This window comes from Anolis sagrei, chromosome 1, assembly GCF_037176765.1.
Source record: "Anolis sagrei isolate rAnoSag1 chromosome 1, rAnoSag1.mat, whole genome shotgun sequence".
In the NCBI taxonomy this organism is placed as follows: domain Eukaryota; kingdom Metazoa; phylum Chordata; class Lepidosauria; order Squamata; family Dactyloidae; genus Anolis; species Anolis sagrei.
Genome location: NC_090021.1, coordinates 255,278,694 through 255,302,852, shown reverse-complemented (window position 1 = coordinate 255,302,852; position 24,159 = coordinate 255,278,694). Strand labels below are relative to the sequence as shown.

The following is a 24,159-nucleotide window of genomic DNA, read 5'->3' as shown; positions in this document are numbered from 1 at the left end:
ACACAGAAACCACAAACACCATCAGTTGGTTATTCTGCCTAGTCATAAGCAGAAATGGCATTAGAATCTGATCAAATGTTGCTCTCTTGGAATATCGTACCAGGGAGAAGTTTGCAGTGGCTCTTGAATATATGTCCTTCTCACATCTTTAAACCAAACAAATAAAGTGAGAGATCCTTCATTTCTCAGAAAGTGAGGTGTCTTTGACTTTCCTAGATAGCACACTAAATAAGGATTTATTTTATTTATTTATCGTGTCATCCGCAACCAGGACATTGTATTACATTTCTAACAGAACAAAACAAACAGATTTTTTTTTAAAAAACCCACAAATTTTGCAAACTTGGTAGCTGATTAAATGTCCTTTGACCAGTATCTGGCCACTTGGAGTGCCTCTGGTGTTGCCGCAAGAAGGTCCTCCATTGTGCATGTGGCAGGGTTCAGGTTGCATTGCAGCAGGTGGTCAGTGGTTTGCTCTTCTCCACACTCGCATGTCGTGGATTCAACTTTGTAGCCCCATTTCTGAAGGTTGGCTCTGCATCTCGTTGTGCCAAAGCGCAGTCTGTTCAGCGCCTTCCAAGTCGCCCAGTCTTCTGTATGCCCAGGGGGGAGTCTCTCATCTGGTATCACCCACGGATTGAGGTGCTGGGTTTGAGCCTGCCACTTTTGAACTCTTGCTTGCTGGGGTGTTCCAGCGAGTGTCTCTGTAGATCTAAGAAAACTATTTCTTGATTTAAGTCGTTGACGTGCTGGCTGATACCCAAACAGGGGATGAGCTGGAGATGTCTCTGCCTTGGTCCTTTCACTATTGGCTAGTGAAAGGACTAAATAAGGATGGTTTATCTGTAGTTAGGGAGAATGTGCGAACTGAAAGTTATTCCCCAAATGTTCAAGTCTTGAGATGGGGAAATATTATCTATATGAGCCTTTAGTTTTTAATTAAGACACACTTCAACTGGATAATCAGGCATTTAAAAAAACTATTTTTCTAAACACAGACGATAGTGTGGAGAGTGTGTGTGTGTATGTATGGCTAGTGAAAACAGTTTCTGTTGAAAATCTGCCAGAATAGATATCCTCCAGGCTAGAAACTAAATTGAATTGTCTGGTCTTATTTTCTGACGGTTGAAGCAATATGTGTGGTCTCAGAGAGATTGGTTTTAGTGAGCCTTTTCACCAAGCTACATGTTTATGTATATGGTTACGAAAGAGCCAAGGTACTCAGTAGCAACACACCTGCACATGTACTTTTTCCCATCTGATTTTTGGTTTGTTGTTGTTTTTGCACAGCTGCTCGAGATAAAGCCTCCACAATTCAGTTTACAAAATCGTAACACAATAAAGCTTTGTGTAAATTGTTAAAGTAGCAATTGTCTACCTTCCTGTTTGTGGCCCTCTATTAACCCGACTGTTCAAAATGTTTCTTTCCAACTTGATCAGCAGGTGAGAGTAGGTTGCAGTTTTCATCAGGATTCCACTTTAGGGATCAGGCCCATATTTGACTGCTTTGATTAAAACATTTATTTTTCTTTCTTGGAAACTCTTCAAGGACTGGTAGGCACCATTCCATAGATTACCATTTTGAGTAGGACTGCCCTAAATCATTCTGATATTGTTGTGTTCCTGCAGAGCTTGGTTCCATGTTTGTGTGTTTTCTGTTTCATGGTGTGTGGCTTCCTCATCCACTAAATAAAATTGACACTGGTGTGATATTCCCGACTTTTTGTATGGCGCAACATACTGGTTGTACATGGAGTCAATCCTACTCACCTACATGGGGGGGGGGGGGAGAAGGACCCATCAGTTGGTACATCTGACCGTGGTAAACAAAAATAGCCCCATTCACTTTAGCTGTTATCCATACTTGGCACATCTATGAAGGTTATGGAAGGTATAGAAATTCCTCAGGGGCATTCTGTTGAGAGGGACAGTGATTTAGTGGCAAATAATATTGTGTTTTATGCAAAAGACAATGTGTCAAATCTAAGGTATCAAGGAAAAGCTGGGAAAAGGAAAATCTTGAGATTTTCTGAGTTGTCAGTGTAGACAATACTGAGTTATATGGGCCAACAGACTGGTTTTGAATAAAACAGCTTCTGATGAATCACCGGAATGATTTTATAGGTTTTTAAAGGTTTTTTTAATTGATGAATTTCATTGAAAATATCACAGACATACATCACAGGCATATGTGTCCTGAAATATGATTAACGACAATTTTAAGGAGTCATTTTTTCCTTAAGTTTTACACACGTCATTTGATGCTGAATAACTCAATGAGTATTGCATAGAAAAAGAAAGGACACATTGATTGCTTGGATTGTACCATCATGTGTTCACAACAAGTTTTGAATGCCGCTCTGCTAGACAGCTCTAACCACAGTGGAAGGGATATAAAACATGTTTGTTTGTTTTGCATCGAAATCTTGACTTTCATATTTGTGATTGCCCTGTCTCACAAAACTACACGTAGAGTACTTGGCATTGGGTAGAGAGGGTCATTCTGAAATATTTGTGTCTTTGTGAGATCACAGTAACTAACAATTCTCAAGCAGCAGGACTTATTTTTAGGCTTAGTCCCAGCCTGAAATAAACTGGGAAGCTGAGGAGTGTTCCAATAACACAGAGTAGAACAGAGACAGGAAATAGAGGGTCTTGGGGTAATGAGTTCCAGCCACACTCGAATCAGAGAGCTCGGGAAGGCATTACTTGAGAATAGTTTCTCTATGACTGCCTGGCAATTTTTAGCTTGTTATTTTACCATTAAAAGAGAACACTCTTGCTGCAGATTTCAACTGTGCTACAGAAGCTCCCCCCACTTCCAGAGACCATCTGGCATTATGCATCTCTTGAAGCCTTTTGAATGATATTACTGCCTGTTGATGACTGATCTCTACTTTTTGAAAAAGAAAAAACCAGATGCTTTGAGCTAGGGAGGTGAGGGAAGGCAGTCTGAAGTTTATACAGTTGTAGTATATACACCCAGTGGAAGCGTGTAGAATAAGCCTGCGGGACAATTTTCATATGCAACTATTCAGCTTGCTGGAAGAAGGGAAAGACAAGATGAGAGCAAGAATGATTGTGGTTCTCCAGAACGAAGCTGTGATTGCTCCGAACCCAGGGAAATACAATTGCTGAAATGGGACCAAAGCATGGATAGTGAGATTGATATTTACAAACACTTCACGTGGCTAAAGAGGGTAAGTGACTCTTTGCAGTGTCAATACTTCTAACAAGTTTATGGGTAGAGAAAACAGAACATGTGAAAGTTTCCAGCTTTTGGGGGGAAATGATGGCTTATGGTCTGTATGGAGAGGAGAATGGGGAAATGATCAATCCTCCTTTGTCTCTATAAGAAAGCCAATATGGGGAAGTTTTAAGCAAAATGACCAAGCATGCTTTTAATACTTCAAGTAAAACTACTTTCTAACTTGCTTCTGCTTGGCAATTGATAGGGTTTTTTTAAAGTCAGTATGCTGTTTAACTTTCCTAACTTTTGAATATATGGTTATGTGTTTTAAACAAAAGAAAACTCACTTTAAGACTCATCAGCAACCTACATAGTTTGAGATTTAAGTAATATAATCCCACTTTCTCCAATTAAAGTCAATTTGTGCATTTCATCTTGCATGTAGATCACACTAATTTAATATTGTTCTGAGTAGACTGAACTCAGACAGTAAAAATATGTGAACCAGAATTTCCTTTGATCTTTGAGGAGTTATTTTTTAAATTTCTGTCCCATGGAACTGCCTTTACAGTTGCAGTAACATATCCATACACTATATGATCACAATAATGGAACTAAACTGCAGTGTGCATCTTACATTATCTTTTTACAATAAGTTCTGTATTATTATTATTTTTGTAATATTCTATCAACATTCCATATTATTTCTCTCACACTCTGTTAATGACTGAATTTTGAGTAATTTGAGAGCAAGCACCTTTTTATTTTGGTCTTCATGAAGGTATCTGCATTATTATAACTTATTATTATTATATTTATTTTTCTCCTGCTTTTTCTCTCCATAAGGAAACTCAAAGCAGTTCATAATTAAAAAGATTACAATACAATATAAAATATACAAATATACAATTATTAAAAAAAACTATTAAGCAGTATTAATATTAAAACTAATCAGGTTAAGTCCATAAAAGTATATAAAATCACAGCAGCCCCTGACATAGCCTTAAACATTTTTCTTCTTTTAAAAGGTTTTAGCCTGCCGCCATTCTGGCTTCCCTGAGTAGGGAGTTCAAGTCAAGGGGCAGCCACTGAGAAGGCCCACTCTCTCGTTACCACCAACCAAGCTTGAGATGGAGGTGGGACCGAGAGAAGGACCTTTCCTGAAGATCTCAGGGTCCAGGCAGGTTCATACAAGGGGATGAGGTCAGCCAAATACCCTGGATTTGAACATTCTAGGGCTTTAAAGGTCATCACCAGCACTTTGAATTGTGCCCGGAAAGAGATTGGTAGCCAGTGGAGCTGCTTCAACAGGGGGGCTGTCCGCTCTCTGTAGCCAGTCCCAGTGAGCAACCTAGCTGCAACTCTTTGGAGTCTCCGAGCACTCTTCTGAGGCAGCCCCACATAGAGCTCATTACAGTCATGAAGGCATGTACCACCATGGCCAGATCTGGCATCTCAAGGAATGGGTGCAGTTGGCACACAAGTTTTAATTGTTCAAAGCCCTCCTGGCCACCTCTGACACCTGGGCCTCCAGGTTCGGTGCCAAGTCCAAGAGTACCCCCAACTGCAAATCTGTGTCTTCAGTGGGACTGTGACCCCATCCATCACAGGCTGGATCCTTATTCCCTGCCTTCCCACTAACCAGGAGTACCTGTGTCTTATCTGGATTATGTTTCAATTTGCTTGCCCTCATCCAGCCCATTAGTGATGAGAGACACTAGTTTAGGGTCAGGACAGCTTCCTTGGCTTTAGGTGGAAAAGAGTAGTAGAATTGGTCATCATCTGGATATAGGTGGCACTGAACTCCAAAACTCTGAATGGCCTCTCCCAGTGGTTTTATGTATATGTTAAACAGCATGGGGGACAAAATAGAACCCTGAGGAGGCCCACAGGACAACGGCATGGGGTTAGAACAGGAGTCCTCCAGCACCACCTTCTGGGTAGGGCCCTCCAGGAAGAACTGGAGCCATTGTAAAACAGAGCCTCCCAGTCCCATACCAGCGAGACGACCCAGAAAGATACCATGCGCAGTGGTATCGAAAGCTGCTGCAAGATCCAGAAGAGCCAAGAGGGACACATTCCCCTGTCTAGCTCTCTGCGTAGGTCATCCACCAAGGCGACCAAAACTCTCTCTGTTCCATAGCCAGTCCTGAAACCAGATTGAAATGGATCTAGATAATTCGCATCATTCAGAAATCCCTGGAGTTGAAAGGCCACCACACACTCCAAGAACTTACTCAGAAAGGGAGGTTGGACACAGGTCGATAATTATCCATTATAAAGGGGTTCAGGGGCGGCTTTTTTATATAAGCCTCATAACTGCCTCCATTAGACAAGTTGGAACTTTACCTTGTTCCAAGGAGGCATTACAGTACAATAGCAGGGAGATCTATCCATCGTGTTCCACTATTATTATTTCTAGTTGGGCATAGGATTGCAGCTTTAGGTCTACAATTTCTGATACCCAAAAGGACTGGAAATAGCACTTCTTAGTGATAACATAATTTTGTGAGCACAATGGAAATGCCCCCTACCCTGCAGAAGAGCCTGGATTCTCATCCTTATTTATATTCTTATAATGACATAAATTATATCATTCAAATACACGTTATGTCACAACTCAGATGTTCGCTTCTCAGTTAAGTTGTAAGATTCCATATTCAAACATCACATTTAATAAATAAATAATTGGTGAACCAGGAGCACAAGAATTGGGACATGCAGTGTTTGTTTTAAATTGAGTTTAGCAGTAGCTGTTAGTTTTCGTTCCCTAAACAAATCTGCTCAAGATGAAATTTCCAGAAAGCCATACTGGGATTGCAAACTAATCTCTGGTTTCCTATCGCAGAGAGGACATTGACACTGTGTAACATTCTTGTGGGAGAACTCATTCTTGAAAGCGCAGGCGTAATTGGGATTATTTCCAAGCACACTTTTTCAAGCATATGTACTCTGGTAAGACAGCCTGTTGCTTCTCTGGTTCTCGTTGTGAGGGAATGGAAGTCTGGTGGAATTCCAGTAGTTGTAAGTAGTTTGTTTTTCTTGGGGTGGGGCGGGGGAGTTATTTTGGTGGAGAGTTTCTGAAAACCACTGCTCTGGTTGTAACACTCCTACTTGTAAAGGGGATTCTTAATTAATGGGAATGAGAATATAAATAGTGAGGCAAGGGTGGAGGATAAGAATTCAGAACTGAGGGCAGCAGCTTCATTTCCTCTGTGTTCGTAAGCTACTTTGATAAATAATGAAACATTTGCAGAATGCTGTATATTAAATTCATTCTTGTACCACATGATCCCTTTGCTGTTACATACTTGGGCACCAACTGTGGTGGAAATATGATATCCTTTGGCTGTTAATAAAAGCCCTGCTTCCTTCACCAGAGGGGGTGGAGGGAGAGGAAGGAATTGGATTTCTATTGGTTTATATTGACGTTGCCCAAAGCAAGCTCTGATTTCACTGAGGAGAGATGTTGGAGTGAATGAATCAAGAGTAATATAAGTTCTGATGCTGCAAGATTAAAGAGTTGTTTCCTGTATTATTTAGAAGTGAGTTTGAATTATACATCTGAAGTAAATGAGTAAATATAAAATTGCTGAAATATAATAGATGTAACAAAGCCTTTAAAACGCTGATGAGATCAGCTATCCTTTGGCTGCTTTACATGAACCAGCTGACAGAGGCATGCAAGATTTCATAAAGCTCATTCAAGCAGATGTCTTTAACAAAACAGTCCCTCCCTGAATCGTTTCCAGCCTCAAAGAGGCTGGTTCAAAGGGCAATGTCAACAGAGGCCCTGACCACGTGGGCGTCTGCTTGGGGTGAGGGGGAGCAGGGATTAAGTAATTGGAGTCAAACAGACAACAAACTCTTTATTCAGAAAGCAAGCACAGAGAAAATAATACTTCTTTACCTCTTTTGTTGCAATTCATTTCCATTTGAGAAGTCATGATTTCTAGGAAACAGTTTGAGATCAAATAAAAATAATTTGGCTTAATCCAAACTTAATGCAAAATCATGGCTTGTTTTATGTTTGAACCTAAGTCTACCCACAAATCATGGTTTCTGCAGGAAGGCCCGAACATGAAGGCCCAATACTTCGAAACTAGTCTTCAAATCACAGTTACATTGGCATTTACTTACATATTAGTCAAATCACCCGTGGGACTATTCGTCAATCTAAATAGGCTGCTGTGTCTCATTGAGATCACAGTAAACTTGTGAAATTGTACCCTGAGGAAACAGGAAAGAAAAGCAGAGAAAATCTACACTATATACCAGTGATTCTCAATATTCCTAATGCTTCAACCCCGTAATACAGTTCCTCATGTTGTGGTGATCCCCAACCACACATTATTTTCGTTGCTACTTCAACATTGTAATTTTGTTATTGTTATGAATTGTCATGTAAACATCTGAAATGCAGGATGTATTTTCATTCACTGGACCAAATTTGGCATAAATACCCGAAATGCCCAAATTTGAATACCGGTGTGGTTGACGGGGATTGATTTTGTCATTTGGGAGTTGTAGTTGCTGGGATTTATAGTTAACCTACAAACAAAGAGCATTCTGAACTTAACCAATGATGGAATTGAACCAAACTTGGCACACAGAACTCCCATGACCAACAGAAAATTCTGAAAGGGTTTGGTGGGCCTGACCTTGAGTTTTGGAGTTGTAGTTCACCTACATCCAGAGAGCACTGTGGACTCAAACCATGATGGATCTGGACCAAACTTGGCACGAATATTCAATATGCTCAATTGTGAACACTAGTGGAGTTTGGGAGAAAAGACCTTGACATTTGAGAGTTGTAGTTGCTGGGATTTATAGTTCACCTACAATCAAAGAGCATTCTGAACTCCACCAACGATAGAATTGGGCCAAACTTCTCACACAAGAACCCCCATGACCAACAGAAAATACTGTGTTTTCTGATGGTCTTTGGTGACCCCTCTGACACCCTCTTGCAACCTCCCCCAGTGGTCCTGACCCCCAGGTTGAGAAACACTGCTATATACTATATTTTGCCACCTTTCGATATCTTACAGCTCAAACTATAGTGAAGGTTTCTTAAAGTACTGAGCCCAAATCACAATTTGACATCAAATCTAAACTCAATTTTATAATATGTCTGACTTACATTAAGTCTGTTTATCACTTATGGCCACTCTATAAAATAACCTGGTGGCTTTCAGTGTTTTTAAAGAATAAGATCCTATAAAATACCATTCTTGTATCCACAAAGAATACATCCCAAGATACTCTCATCCATGCATACCTGAAATCTAATAATAGGAAACCCTATATTTTGACTAGACTAGAGCCAGAAGTACACTGGAGGACCTAGAGAGACCTGCAAACACTTGAAGATGAAACCATCAATATTGAATTTGTTAATAAGGGTCATGCTGTTTACTAAAAAGCTGCAGAAAATGGCTGTTTCTATCAGAAGATTAGTTAAAATAATAGCACAGGTAACCGTAAAAACAGAAATCAAGAAATCCACAGTATGAAAGCACAGCCTGTTTTCGGCCCAGTTGGATCTTTTTCAGATGTTATCAGTTGGCATTAAACACTTATTGAAGCCCAGGATTGTGTAGAGACTTTAAAGTTGTTTTCCTTTACTATGATGTTTTGACTTCCTTCATATTCATGATGGGAAGCAATGCAACCACAGGAGGAGAAGGCACGCAGCTGTGGCTACCAGTTCTATTCCATCTGTTTCCCAAATGCCTGCTTACCAGACATATCTGTGAACTATATGAACAGTTCCATAGGACAGGCAATTGTCCCCATAATTTCTTGCTTTCGTGAATAACACAGAAGCAAGGCACTTTGAAACCAAGGGTCACAAGAGCCTGTTGCCCCTCTTTTTTTCCTTTTCCACATTTTCTTCCTTGTTTGTTTGTATTGCTTGTCTTGCCCCTTCTATTACTATTGGTGGTAACGCAGATGGCAAATCCAATAGAATTCCAGCTATAGGAGTCCCTTTGGGGACACTATTGCATACCTGAGGTGTACCACCAGTCTCACTTCATTTGATAGAAATATGAAGAACAGAAACACACAGATTGTTTTCTGGATTTGATGGGAAGATCCAGAAAAAATATATACTCATGTGTAAGTCAACCTCATACATAAGTTGAAGGCAGGATTTGGTGCTGAAATTATGACCCATGGATAAGCCGAGGGTCATTCCATTGAGAGAGGAAAGCACCAATTCCAACTTGGAGTCAGTCACCCTAGTCATTGTCACCACTTCCCCATCCACACATTCAGAAAGACCAGAAGTGGTGCCATGACAGAGAGAGTAGAGAAGGTCAGTGCATCTTCTGAGCCCTTGCCTTTCATCACTCTGCTCAAAGAATGTGATGGTACCTTTTTATATATAAGACTTAAAGTACAGTACTCTCATTGACCCATGGATAAGTTGACCCAGGTTTGCTAGGTTTTGCTTTTTTCGTGTCAGGAGCAACTTGAGAAAGTGCAAGTCGCTTCTGGTGTGAGAGAATTGGCCATCTGCAAGGACGTTGCCCAGGGGATGCCCGGATGTTTGTTAGGTTGATTTTTTGACTAAAATTTCTAGAGTCTTGAATATGTTGCATATTAAACATTGTTATTCTGATTGGTATTACCTCAGCTATTTAAATGTGGAGTAAAATGTTATTGAAGAATTTTAAGAACAGTGAAACAGTTGTTTATACAAGCCCAAATTATGCTGACTTGCCTATAATATTGCTTAAACCTTGTTTAGATCTCTACTTCTTTCCCAAGTTTCATGTTCAGCCTATTACCATCTTGTTACACCACAGGTTCAGAGTCCCAGGTGCTCCCAGACAATGTTGAATTTTAGATCCATTTTTACCCTGCCAGCATATCTAAAGATCAGGATCGATCAGGATCGATGGTGGTTTTACTCCAGCATTATTTTGGGGAAGCACATATCTCCTACCCCTATTGTGACATGTGGTGAATGTCTAGCTCTAGCCAGTTCTCAAATCTGGTAGCTAAGTGGGATTCTTATTGCCTTGTGTCTGTTCACCATAGTTTCATTTCCCATGCTGGCTGGAGGATTCTGAGTTGTAGTCCAAATAATTCAACTCTAGTCATTCCTTTCCTCAAACAAATACTCTTGCTTTAGAATTTCTGCAACATTGAAATTGAAATTCTTTCTCATTTGCTTCCAAACATCATGAAATATTTGGCTTAATGAGTGGAGAATTGTGCTTCGCCCTTGCTCATAATGGTATTTTTCTCTTTTGTACTCACCTTTACTGTAACTTGCACATATTCTTCCCTCCCAATACACATATAAACAGTTCAAATTCCCTGTGAGTTTCTTGTGCATGGTATTGTCTTTTATTACCCTGTAAGCCATTATCTGTCCCATCAGTGATATCTGTGAAAATGGTAAGGATAAAGTCATGTAGTACTGAGACCACTATAGTGTGGTGGTTAATACTGAACCAGCAGTAGGCAGAATCAAGTTCAGAGCCCCTCTTTCATCCAAGGGGCAGTTATTCTCTCACATACAAATTGAAATAGAACAACATATACATCATGGAGACCTTTCTGCAGGCAGCAAAACCAATCAGTGAATTAGGATAAATACAGACAGTCCCCAAGTTATGAACAAAGTTTGTTCTTAGGTTGAATTTGTATGTAAGTCAGAACAGATACAATTTGTAAGTCTCTCTCCCTCCCTCTCTCTCCCCCTCCCCCCCCTCTCTCTCTATATATATATTGATTTGGCTACCATAGAGAAGTGTTAACACCCCTGTGGTGTTTGTTTTGTTGTCTGTGCCCCTGTTCAGAAGATTTCACCTCACTTTCTGTCCCTGTGAGAATTCGATTTTGAAAAATTGGTTTGTGGAAACAAGGACTGGTGATAAAGCTTCAGTGGTGAGACCTTTTCCCTATGAGAATTCTTTCAGGAGTGAATTTCCCCTCCTAGGAGTAGAGTTCTCTCACTTCCTGTTGTCTTACTTCTGTTCTTAACTATGAGTCGTTCGCAAGTCGGATGTTTGTATCTCAGGGACGGCCTGTACTTCTTTCTTACTTAAATCAACCAACCTTTCAAATTACACAGCCTCCATAAACTCCAGAGATATCTTTATTAATTTCTCTTTTTATTTCATATTCTGCTTTTTTCCTCAAGCTGTCTCAAGACAGCTCTCACACTCACATACAAAACACAAATTAAAGTACAAATTTTATTATGGAAACAAAACAAATAATATAGTATGAAAACACAACTGGATTTGAAATAATTTCAAAAACGTAGTAAAAAAAAGTATAGCCCGCCAGTTGCCAAAACCAACCCTTTTTTAAAGTATTATATTGCCAGCGTAATAACAATTACTACCAGAGGGAGGAGGACAACCAACTCTCTCTTATTAGGGATTGTTTCACCACCAGCAACCAATAAGGCCCTCCCTGCCAAAAGGGGCTCTGTGTCCTTATTTTTCTTTGCAAAGCCTTTGAGTACTTTCTCACTCATTAAGTAACAGTGTAGTGCAGTGGTTCTCAAAGTGTGCTCCGTGGAACCCTTGGAGCTCTGCAAAACATATTGAGGGGCTTCATGCTTTCTGCACTTCCCTCCCCTGCCTCCCTTGTCACCAACACCTCCCTCGACACCCAGACCCTTTCCCCTCACCTTGCTTTCTTCCAAAACCCTATTTCTCTTCCTTCACTCTTTGACTGCTTTTCCTGCATGGCAGAAGGGAGTTGAACTAGATGGCCCTGGGGTTTCTGCTGCTGCTGCTCTTGTTGTTACTACAGAGGCTGGATAGCCATCTGTTGAAGGCGCTTCAGTTGTGCTTTTCCTGCGTGACAGAAGGGGGGATTGTACTGGATGGCCTCTGAGGTCTTCCACTGAAATACTGTCTAGTTTATGCATTACTGTGAGTTTTCCGGGCTGTAATACCATGTTCCAGAAGATTCTCTTCTGACATTTCACCCACATCTATGGCAGGCATCCTCAGAGGTTGTGAGGTACATTGGAAACTAGGCAAGGGTAGTTTATACATTTGTGGAAGGTCCAGGGTGGGAGGAAGAACTCTTGTCTGTTGGAGTGTAAATATTTCAGTTAATCATCTTGATTAACATTGAAAAGCCTTGCAGCTCAAGGCCAGGCTGATTCCTGCCTGAGAGGAATCCTTTTTTGGGTGGTGTTACCTGGCCCTGATTGTTTAATGTCTGGAATTCCTGTTTTCAGAAAAGCCATCGACAACATATGTTAAGTTTATGATGTTCAAAAAGTTTACCCATGCCTTATATATATACATTATACATAATATATAAACATTTCTTGGGGCTCCACGAGAAACTTTTACTTCATAAAGGGCTCCACGGCTGTAAAATATTTGAGTATCTCTGGTGTAGCAGATACTCCCTACTCCTTGTCTATAGGGAAGATGTGTGTTCTATCTTATACAGGCTTTTGCAAACTGATCTCTGAATGGTTCCAGAATCCTCAGGTACATATACCTTAGGTGATACGTTCTCCACTTCCTCTGTAAAGTACTTTTTGGTAGTCTTGCCTGTTTTTATATATTTAAGCCTAAAACAGCTTTTCCAGCCATGTGGCAAAGCTTTTGCATTTATCTGGAAAAGTATGGATAACTGTGCAGCCACTATTGAGTTTAGGAAAATGTGTATTCATAGAATACGACATTCTTTAAACATAGCCAGCTGCCAAAACTTCAAAAATGCAACAGTGCAAAAACCAGATGTTGCAGTGGTTTGCTATCTCTCCCGTACCATTGAATGACCATAGGAAGTTGCTTGTGTGTAGCCATGGCAGCATTTGGTTCCAGTATCATGCACACATGTACACCCTTGAGCTATGTGACTATTTATTATGTTGTCATTACGCTTGCCATAAAAATAGCCGACATCATACAAGATGCTGATTGAAAAAGAGCAGATGTTTGCTTTGTAGGTGAGCTGGTCTGGACTACATTTGTCTGTTCTTATTAAAGCAGGCAGTAGCTGATGTTTTGGCAGGGCTGTTATTTTTTTTCCTTTTGATTACTTTCTCTGATGTGGACATTGGCTAATGTTGCTTCTCAGTCTGGGATATTTTAGAAAGATACATTAGAGAAGAAAGCATGGTAATACATTATCTATGTATGACTTAATGCAGAAATGAATCTTAATCTGGAACTAAATGAATTGTCCTGAAAGAGACAAAACCTATTTCAAGTAACAAGCAAAATGCACCTGCTTTTTAATGTCTTCCTATTAGACTAAAGTTGTTTTTTACCTCTAGGTTTATCCTGTTATGGACTTCCAGGGTCATTGGTGCTATCCTGATATGTGATCGGATATGTGCCCTTGAACATATGTTAGATGTTCTGCCATTGGATTTTTATAAGACAACCCGTAAAGCCCTTTTATTAGAAATAAGATCTTTCACTGACTAATAGAATAAGACCATTTGAGTTCTGTGGACATTATTTCTAGATAAGGGTGTATAAATGCCTGTTTATAACTTCTGTTCCTATGAATCATACATGACACTGATTTCAGGACAGTTTCATAACCTGCATGTAGCCTCAAGTTCAAATGTACAGTCCTAAAATTTAAATCTTAATTTAGCTGAGACGTTTAGGCAGTCAGTGTCTCTCTGGCTAACCTTCTTCACTGAGTAGATGTGAGGATAAAATGGAAATGGGAGAGGGGGTCAGGGGCAACTGGAAAGAAATTAGAACTCGCAATGCATGCACTCGATGCATGCCTTTTAAATTCTCCCTTTATAATGAGAACTGCGATAGCCATGGGTTTTTCTTTCTATACTCTCTTTCTATGCCTCTTCCCTACCTGTTGGGCATGCTTTGTTTCTTGGGGTGCATCCAGACAGCCCCTTTAATGCGGGAGTTCCTGCAATTAAAAGGGGGTTGTCCAGATGACATCCTAGAGCAGGGGTCCCCAAACTACGGCCCGCGGGCCACTTCCGGCCAAGGGCCCCGATCCGGCCCGCGGAGGAGGAGCGCCCCCCACACACACAGTGCCCCTCCGTTGGCTGGCTCACACTGTCCATGGGGCCCGATGGACAGCGTGAGCCAGCCAAGGGAGGCTGATCCGCATGGTCTACTCGCGAGTAAAGCACCTCGCGAAGTGCTTTACTCACAAGTAGGCCGCGCGGGCCTGCTCCTCCCTTGGCAGGCTCACGCTGTCCATCGGGCCTAACGGACAAGCTGAGCCAGCCAAGGGAGGCTGCTCCGCGTGGTCTACTTGCAAGTAGGCCGCGCGGGCCTGCTCCCCCCTTGGCAGGCTCACGTTATCCGTCAGGCCTGATGGACAGCGTGAGCCAGCCAAGGGAGGCCGCTCCGTGTGGTCTACTCGTGAGTAAAGCACCTCGCGAGGTGCTTTACTCACAAGTAGGCCGCGCGCACCAGCCAAGGGAGGCTGCTCTGCGTGGTCTACTTGCAAGTAGGCCGCGCGGGCCTGCTCCCCCCCTTGGCAGGCTCATGCTATCCGTCAGGCCTGATGGACAGCGTGAGCCAGCCAAGGGAGGCTGCTCCGCGTGGTCTACTTGCAAGTAGGCCGCGCGGGCCTGCTCCCCCCTTGGCAGGCTCATGCTATCTGTCAGGCCTGATGGACAGCGTGAGCCAGCCAAGGGAGGCTGCTCCGTGTGGTCTACTCGTGAGTAAAGCACCTCATGAGGTGCTTTACTCACAAGTAGACCGCGCGGGCCTGCTCCTCCCTTGGCAAGCTCACGCTATCCGTCAGGCCTGATGGACATCGTGAGCCAGCCAAGGGAGGCTGCCCCGGCGCTACATGCAGTCATGCTGGCCACATAACCTTGGAGGTGTCTATGGACAACGCCGGCTCTTCGACTTAGAAATGTAGATGAGCACCACAGAGTCAGACATGACTGGACTTCATGTCAGAGGAAAATCTTTAACCAGGAAAATTGTGGAAGATCCAGGGTGGGAGAAAGAACTCATGTCTGTTGGAGGTAGGTATGAATGTTTCAATTGGCCACCTTGATTGCCATTTCATAGCCTGACAGTTTTTAGGGCGAATCCTTTGTTGAGAGATGATTAGCTGGCTCTGATTGTTTCTTGTCCGGAGTTCCCCTGTGTTTGAGTGTTGTTCTTTATTTACAGTTATAATTTTAGAGTTTTTAAAATACTGGTAGCCAGATTTTTGGTCAGACTAGAAATAGGAAGATTTCCCATTCTCTGCTCCTGGAATTACTGCCTAGAGAGGGCTAGAAAGAACCCCCTCGAAGGGCCCTTCCACACAGCAAAATAAGATATGTGCAATGTACAGAGGAATTTTTTAATTGATTTTTTTTAAAAAACACTATAGTCCGGCCCTCCATCGGTCTGAGGGACAGTAAACTGGCCCCCGGTTTAAAAAGTTTGAGGACCCCTGTCCTAGAGAAACACAAACTACTTCACCACAAAGCAGGAAACTCTGGTTTGTGGTGGATTAAATTGTTAGTGGGTTTATTCCACACCTTCAGGAAAGCCCGGGATAAATCCACTACCTCTGCTGCCTAGACTGCTCCCTCAAAAGTTCTGAGCTTTTCAGGGGGCAGTCCAGACAGTAGTCCCACTGATTTCTGGACTAAATTGACCTAGAAAACTGCGAGGACACCAACCCCCTCCCCAAAATCTCCTTTAAAAGTAAAATATCTTATCCAGCCTCCATTAAAGTGGTGCTGGAGCTCTCCTGGCCCATAGAAATGATGCGGCGGAAGAGCGGGGGGTGGCAGGAGCGATTTTCTTCCTCCCCCTCCCTTTCTGCTGGCGCTTCATTTCTGCATGCCAGGAGAGCTCCAGCACCATGCTAATAGAGGCTGGGTAAGTTCTTTTACTTCTAAAAAGGCTTTTGAGGAGGGGGTTAGAGTGTCCGGGTGTTGTCCTGGAAAGTTCCGAAAGAACACACGCTTTCTGGGGTGTGTGTAGACTAGGATCCGGGATCTGTGTTTTAATAAGGCAAATGTTCCTGGATTTAAGGGCTGTCTGGAAGTGCTCTCACTCACCATAGAAGCAGACAGGAATGAATGACAGGGAAAAGAATGGTGGGCCAGATGGGGAATAGAGTACATTAAGAAATCGAAAGTTATATGAGGATTGTACTAAAAGTCGTATCTCTCAAGACACAAGTAATTTATTAACAATATAAGACATATGCAGCTACATATATGTATAAAGTAACTCTATGTCAAAACATGGTTTACATTATTTAAATTAGTCTCCACCATTAAACTGGGTGGTTTGGTTTGGATTTCTTTTGGATAGTTCCTCAGAGTTTCCAAAGTGATGCAACGTTTGCACTAATGATGAAGAACCATCATATAAAGAACTAATGGCTCCTCTCTGGAGTCTCTGACACATTTCCTCTTAGCAGATGCCCACCCCCCATGGCCATGTGTTCAGGTAGAGGACCAGGCCTGGACGCAGTTGAATCTTACTTACTCCTTACTTACTTACTTAGGCGATCCCTCATTGTCCAAGTAGGATAGTCTTCCAGGATCAGTGTACTGGTGGGTCCGTAGGTGACTGTGGAGCCCTATTCTTGATCTGCATCTTCTCCCGCAGTGAGGGCATTGGTTTCCAGGTGGAAGATGATCTCAGTCGGGATTGGCTTGATGTGCCTTCCTCTTGGAACGTTTCTCTCTTTTGCCCTCCATTTGTTCCTCTTCAAATTCTACAGTACTGCTGGTCACAGCTGACCTCCAGCTAGAACACTCAAGGGCCAGGGCTTCCCAGTTCTCAGTGTCTATGCCATAGTTTTTAAAATTGGCTTTGAGCCCATCTTTAAATCTTTTTTCCTGTCCACCAACATTCCATTTTCCGTTCTTGAGTCTGGAGTAAAGCAACTGCTTTGGGAGACAGTGGTCAGGCATCTGGACAATATGGTCGGTCCAGCGGAGTTGATGGCGGAGGACCATCGCTTCAATGCTGGTGGTCTTTGCTTCTTCCAGCACGCTGACGTTTGTCCACTTGTCTTCCCAAGAGATTTGCAGGATTTTCCGAAGGAATCGTTCCAGGAGTTGCATGTGACGTCTGTAGACAGTCCACGTGTAGTAGAATCCCAATGAACATATAACCAAGCCTTTACCCAAATCACACAAACACCCTTAACCCAGCAAACCCAACAACCTTAACCCACTGAATTATCTCAAAATATTTTCCAGGGGTGGCGGGTTCATCCCAAAAGATACAGCCTTGTTTGAGTATACAGAAATGGACTAAGTTTTAAAAGGACCAAAACCAAGGATGTATGTGTTAAAAGAAAAACTCGTACTGCTGATCATTATGTACAGGTGCTAATTTAGGTCAGCAAGTAAGTTTGGACCACACCCGGTGGAGTATAACTGTGTGTGTTTTAGGATACATGTTTGCTCTCTTCTTTGGAAGAAGAAGCCATACTCTACAAGTTTATGTTGTGACTCCACTGAAAAGAGTAAACTTTCTGTTTTTCTCTTGCAACTAAGCAAAGTTACTGTGTCTTTGTTGGACTAGACTACATTGAAGTGCAGCAAACCTCACCTTGCTGAGCTGTTTCCAGAGCTTCAGGGTCTGGGGCTGCATATGTGTATAATTTTAATGCATTTTTATTTTGGAAAGGGAGAAGCATTAGTAGATTGAGTTTGAAATGCAGTTGTGTGTGTGTTTGTGTTAGCTGTGCAGTTTGGATAGCAGTTATTTGACATTGCAGCTGGAATCTTATTACTTGTTGTTTGGGACATCTATTGTTGATTCTCCCCATGCTCTCTAACATTCTCAGAGAGGTTGGGGTTTGTGGTTGAATTCTAAGCAATTTGGGAAATTAAACATTTTAAAATCCACTAAAATGTTTTTGGCTTGACAGGACAGTTTTGTCGACAAAAGAGTAAGCTATGTAATATATTCATTTTATATTCATGTAACTATGATTACACTCTGCTTTGAAGTTCTGGTCTACATCTAATAATACAATTGCATGTTCAATTACTTGTATTATTAATTTATTGTTCTTTTTAGTCCCAGGTGAGTCACCATACTTCTGCCAGTAATGAAACTTACCAAGAACGCCTGACGAGATTAGAAGGTGATAAAGAATCTCTCATATTGCAGGTATGTAATTTGCAAACCTCCAGTGAGCCCTGGAATTGCATGAATATGCTTGTATAATCACTTGTAAATGAAAGGTAACATCAGAAAACATACTTTGCAATACATTATTTGAAATATTAACAGTTTTTTTCAAAACAGTCTTTTTTTAATGCCGTACTCAATGTGTTTTTTTGGGAGGATATGTAGGTAATATGTAGGTGAAACCTGTTCGATTTATCTTTGTTAAAATGTCATTTAAAATGTTCTGCATTGAAAGATCTTATTAGTTATCACTTCATCTCTGATGTAGTGTCCTATATAAACTTTTAAACTTAGTTTCCTGTGTGAAAATCCTGCACACTTTTAAGATTGTTTGGATACTTTTATTAACTATCAATAATGAAAAAGAAAAGTGAGAATCCTAGCTGGTACATTTCGGGGTGAATTAAATTTTGTTTTCATCAAAAATTGAACCATTACACTGCTTCCTTATTTATAAAATTGCACTTCATAGAATCATAGACTCAAAGAGTTGGAAGAGACCTCATGGGCCATCCAGTCCAACCCCCTGCCAAGAAGCAGGAATATTGCATTCAAAGCACCCCTGACAGATGGCCATCCAGACTCTGTTTAAAAGCTTCCAAAGAAGGAGCCTCCACCACACTCCGGGGCAGAGAGTTCCACTGCTGAACGGCTCTCGCAGTCAGGAAGTTCTTCCTCGTGTTCAGATGGAATCTCCTTTCTTGTAGTTTGAAGCCATTGTTTTGCATCCTAGTCTCCTAGGAAGCAGTAAACAAGCTTGCTCCCTCCTCCCTGTGGCTTCCTCTCACATATTTATACATGGCTATCATATCTCCTCTCAGCCTTCCTTCAGGCTAAACATGCCCAGCTCCTTAAGTTGCTCCTCATAGGGCTTGCTCTCCAGACCCTTGATCATTTTAGTCACCCTCCTCTGGACACATTACAGCTTGTCAATGTCTCTCTTGAATTGGGGTGCCCAGAATTGGACACAATATTCCAGGTGTGGTCTAACCAAAGCAGAATAGAGGGGTAGCATTACTTCCCTAGATCTAGACACTATGCTCCTATTGATGCTGGCCAAAATCCCATTGGCGTTTTTTGCCGCCACATCACATTGTTGGCTCATGTTTAACTTACCACTTGTTTGTATTTTACCCAATGTCAGTCCTAGTAGCACATTTTCCAAGATGATCTAATTTATTTATATGGCATCACAGAGCTTTGTGGCATTTTACAAAGTCACTAGAGCATCCATAGCATTATAAAGGACAGGAGGAAGAAAAGACGTCCATGTTTCTTCAATGGTCTGTTGACTGTCAAGAAGAGCCCAATACCAAATATGTTATCTCCTTTTGTATACCAAAATGTAAAACAATCGTTATCCCTCTTGTGTAGCCTAAAGTAGAATTTGAGCACTTATTTTTGCATTTGGCAGAAAAGAGATACAGTTCTCTCTCAGCTTTTGAGGACAACTTCAATATTTTGAATTTTTGAAAACAAAGTATAATCTGATCCCAATGATAGGTTAGTATAATTCTGGATATAGCCACACTTTATTTGCCAGCTCCTAGAAGCAGTATTTGGTTCTTCTGGTTAGAATGTCCAAACCAGAGCTTGGGGGCAACATGTTTAAGAACTGCTATCTGCCGTTAAAGAAATATGGTACCGATACTTTCCTTCTGAGGTCTATTACTGAGTATTTGCAGTAGTCAAGATCCTCCCCATTAAGTAACTTTAATATGTTAGCTTTTGAAACAGAGTTTACAAATTCTAGTTTCATGCAGTCCGACACAGAAGTTATATCTGGGAAGTCATGATTCATGCAATGGCTGGCATCTTGTTGTGGCCATACTAAGCGTAAGCTCATGTTTTGTTTTGGTGGCTGAAAAAATTGACATACTCTTCCACTCTCCTCAATATCCTCTTTAATAGTGTGTCTGGGTACAAAAACATATCCAGACACTTTTCCGATCCTCCCCAACTTTCCACCAGCCATAGAATGGTCTTGAGGTTAGCAGTGGCAGAAAGTGAGAGATATAGCATAGTTCTATCTGCAATACTATTATACTACAATCTGACATATATATAGTATCTTGGCCATTTGTGTGATGGAGTGTACTAGTATGCCAAAAGACTGAGGCATAGCTTATACTGTGTTCGGTATGTTCTACTCTGATTTAGTACTTAGATGGGAGGTTGCCAATGAATACACAGTGTTGTAGGCTGTATTTCAGAAAAAGGAACTGGAAAAAGCCATGTCTAGTATTCCTTGCCTAAGAAATCCCTATGAAATTCATGGGTCATCATAGATTGACAGATAACTTGAAGGTCCCTACAGGCTGTGCCTGAAAAAAAAAAGTATAAAATTAAATGCTGTTCAGAATAATTTTTGTTGCATACTTAATTGCCTTAATTACACTATAGAAGCTTCCACAATTAAGCTGTTGTATGTGGTTTTTGCAAGAATCTGTTGATTAAATTGATAATGCCAGTGTGGCTTGATGAGCAATGTCTAATATGGCCGCAAGATTTGAACTCAAGGTTGTGTCCAATTCTGAATTCCTCAGAACTTGCTTTGAAAAAATCACTTTCTGATGCAGCACCCTGTAAGATTCCAGTTATCAGCTTTGTATTCCAAATGGACATTGAATTTATATGGAACTTGACAGTTTATGTAAGAGGTGTGTGTGTTGTCTCTCATGTTCATCCTAAATGGAGATGGTGGGATTCTTAAAGGGTGTATGAATAGTAAAGTATTGAGTGCTGAAAGTTCAACAAAAAGTAATTGTAACCGTTTAGTTATTAGTTATTTTGCTATTAGTAGTTTACGGCATCTTGTAAAATTCAATTCACATGATAGTAAATCATATATGTCTTGTAATCTGTTGATATTTGCCTTGAAAATAGTTCTAGTCAGTGAAAGAAACTGTATACTGCCTACTTATAAATACTTAGGGCCCTTCCACACAGCCCTATATCCCAGAATATCAAGGCAGGAAATCCCACAATATCTCCTTTGAACTGGGTTATCCGAGTCCACATTCCTGCCTTGATATTCTGGGATATAGGGCTGTGTGGAAGGGCCCTACGTTGTGGCACTTGTAGAACCTAAAGGAAAGGAGGTCATGTGATTCCAGTTTAAAATAATTTAATAAATCTCCATAAACTCTCAGCTGAAGACAACTAAACAAGTAGTGATTTAGAAACCTCTTTTTAGATTTAGATATGACTGGGCTTGCTGTGCTACTCATAAAAGCCTACAATTATATGCCTTTACCAAGGTACAAAAGGTGTGTCTCTGACACATGCCTCGGTAATATTTATTTCCCAATTTTTATTAATAGCGAACTTCTTAAAAAGAAAGAATGCGGTAGGCAAACTTAGCAAATCTCCGCAAGTTCCCTCACTCCCAAAATTCAAGTTTATTCAGGTGAATGTCTGGAGCTCTACGGTATGGTAGGCAGTCTCGTAAACCATTTACAAATCTAAATTTCTAGAAGTTGTGCAAAAGTTGTTTTTAAAGCTACATTAGCTTTCATTTTTTCTGGTTCAGATTTAGGTTCAGTTGCCTTTTATATTTTTATCTGGTGGTTCACATTTTCTGTTGTGGGGGACAGCAGCATTTTTAGATCTCCGTTGAAGGGTTTCTTAGTTGTTTCACAGGAACTGTCTAAAGTTTCCATTCATGTTTAAGCTTGTAATGCTTTGAACCTGTGGAAAGCAGAGCAATGCCAATGTTAAAACATGTCTTTTGCTCGTTACGTTATTTAATAGTTACAAAAAGCTTTATTGATAGGTAAGCTGTTCTCACGGTGTTGTAAGAAGGAAGATAATTGGTTGGCTTCCTAAGGAACCTTTTCCTTGTTTTTTCTTCTGTTTAGAGGTAAATGTTTTGGCAGAAACTGAAAGAGCTCCCGCATGCTTGGAGCGTATTTAAGAAATTATCAGAGTTCTAAAACAACATTTTCCTTTGAGAGTGTATATACTAAAAATACTAATGTATGATTTCCACTGATATGTTGTATACAGTTTTTCTGGTTCTTCAAGAAGACAATCTATCTTTGTTTTGTTTTTTTAAAAAACTCAGGAAGGCTTAACAATGCTTTTCAAAGTGTAGTGTAATGGCTTTTTAAGGTAAGAAACAGATTTGTCTTTTTGAATTTAGTCAATCATTTAAGAACTTTCTGTGATAAGATAAATGTAAATAATACCAGGAGGAGCAGAGAAGCTATGTAAAAGAAAGATATGGGTTCAAATTCTACTTGGGATAAAAAGCTCGGTTACCTTGGGCCAATTGATTGCTGCCTCTCATAGTAATCTATTCTGAAAATATGGTGGGATTATCCCATTTTTTAAAATGTATTTACCACACTTGCACTCCACCCTTCTCACCCCAAAGGGGACTCAGGAAAGCCTTACAATGGCAAAAAATCAATGCCACATTGATAATGTATATGCCCTCAGCCCGAAGGAGTGTGCAACGAATAATATCTGTCTGTGTAGCTTTACCCTTTTATTACTAAAATAAATAAATTTTATTACAAAAAGTATAAAATATTTTCCTTCACATTGATGATGATGATTGCCTTCAATTACAGGTGAGTGTCCTCACAGATCAAGTGGAAGCCCAAGGAGAAAAAATCAGAGACCTAGAAGTTTGCCTTGAAGGGCACCAGCTGAAGCTTAATGCTACTGAAGAAATGCTTCAACAGGTAAGGCTGTGATTTTCTATGGAAGTTCTTTATGAGCATGCAGACCTTCTGTACATACCCTGTTTTATCATCTCTCAGACCAAAACAGTCTCAAACTTTGATAAAAATTTTATTTTATGAGTGGTATTATTTTGTTTTCCCAGCATAGTATATAACTCAGTTTAATGTAAAGCGACTGCATTATGTATGTTAGTCATTCTAATTTGACAAAGGAAAATCAACAAGAGGGCTGGATGTGACTTTAAAACCTGTTAGACTGGTTATGTTTTTTTTAATCTATGGAATTTAAATCAAGTGATGGCAGCTTAGAAACTGTTCCTGTATAGATTGACAAGAACATTAATGTAGAATAAGGTCTAAAATTAGCAACTTTGAAAGCTGGAATACGTGATTTCAAGAGTTCACACTGGTCCTATTTATTTTTATTAAGCATGTGTATAAACATGTTTTTTTACATCTTTGGGTTACTTGGAAAACCCAACCCTTGGTATTTTACAGCTCTAACAGAGACAGATTAATTGTTTGTATATGCAATCATTGTGACTTCTTGATTCAAATCATAGCAAGAGTTAATTTATAACACCAGTTCTGAAGAATTTACTTCTCACAGTATCCATTCCTAGAAGCTTGAAAGTTCTAGGGATACATTTTGATAATAGTATACTTAAAAGCCTGGTTATATCCTGTGTTGTCCAAAGAACAACATCAGATTTGCAAATCATAACCCTGCTGTGAGGATTTCTCCCAATGCCTTTCTCCAGTGCAAGGAGGCCTAGAGTCATAGAATCATAGAGTTGGAAAACACCTTGTGGGCCAGCCAGTCCAGCCCCTTGCCAAGAAGCAGGAAAATTAAAGCACCCCTGACAGATGGCCATCCAGCCTATGTTTAAAAGCCTCCCAAGAAGGAGCCTCCACCACACTTTGGGGCAGAGAGTTCCACTGCTGAACAGCTGAGTCAGTTTTTCCTAATGTTAAAGTGGAATCTCCTTTCCTGTAGTTTGAAGCCATTGTTCTGCATCCTAGTCTCCAAGGCAACAGAAAACAAGCCTGCTCCCTCTTCCCTATGACTTCCCCTCACATATTTATACATGGCTACCATGTCATCTCTCAGCCTTCTCTTCTTCAGGTTAAACATGCCCAGCTCTCTGAACTACTCCTCATAGGGCTTGTTCTT

At 40.8% G+C, this 24,159-nt stretch overlaps 1 protein-coding gene across 11 annotated transcripts in view; it reads left to right on the top strand.

The window, feature by feature from the left end:
• PPFIBP2 (PPFIA binding protein 2) overlaps nucleotides 1-24,159 on the top strand; it is a 150,199-nt gene that overhangs the window by 59,608 nt on the left and 66,432 nt on the right. For 9 of the 11 annotated variants that reach the window (XM_067462673.1, XM_067462676.1, XM_067462678.1 and 6 more), the window contains 2 exons: nucleotides 18,181-18,273; nucleotides 22,872-22,985. In XM_067462673.1, the coding sequence (XP_067318774.1) occupies nucleotides 18,181-18,273; nucleotides 22,872-22,985 (207 nt within the window). Of the gene's footprint in view, nucleotides 1-2,638; nucleotides 3,201-18,180; nucleotides 18,274-22,209; nucleotides 22,408-22,871; nucleotides 22,986-24,159 lie in introns of those variants that run through there. The other 2 variants (XM_067462681.1, XM_067462682.1) reach the window with 2 other exon arrangements.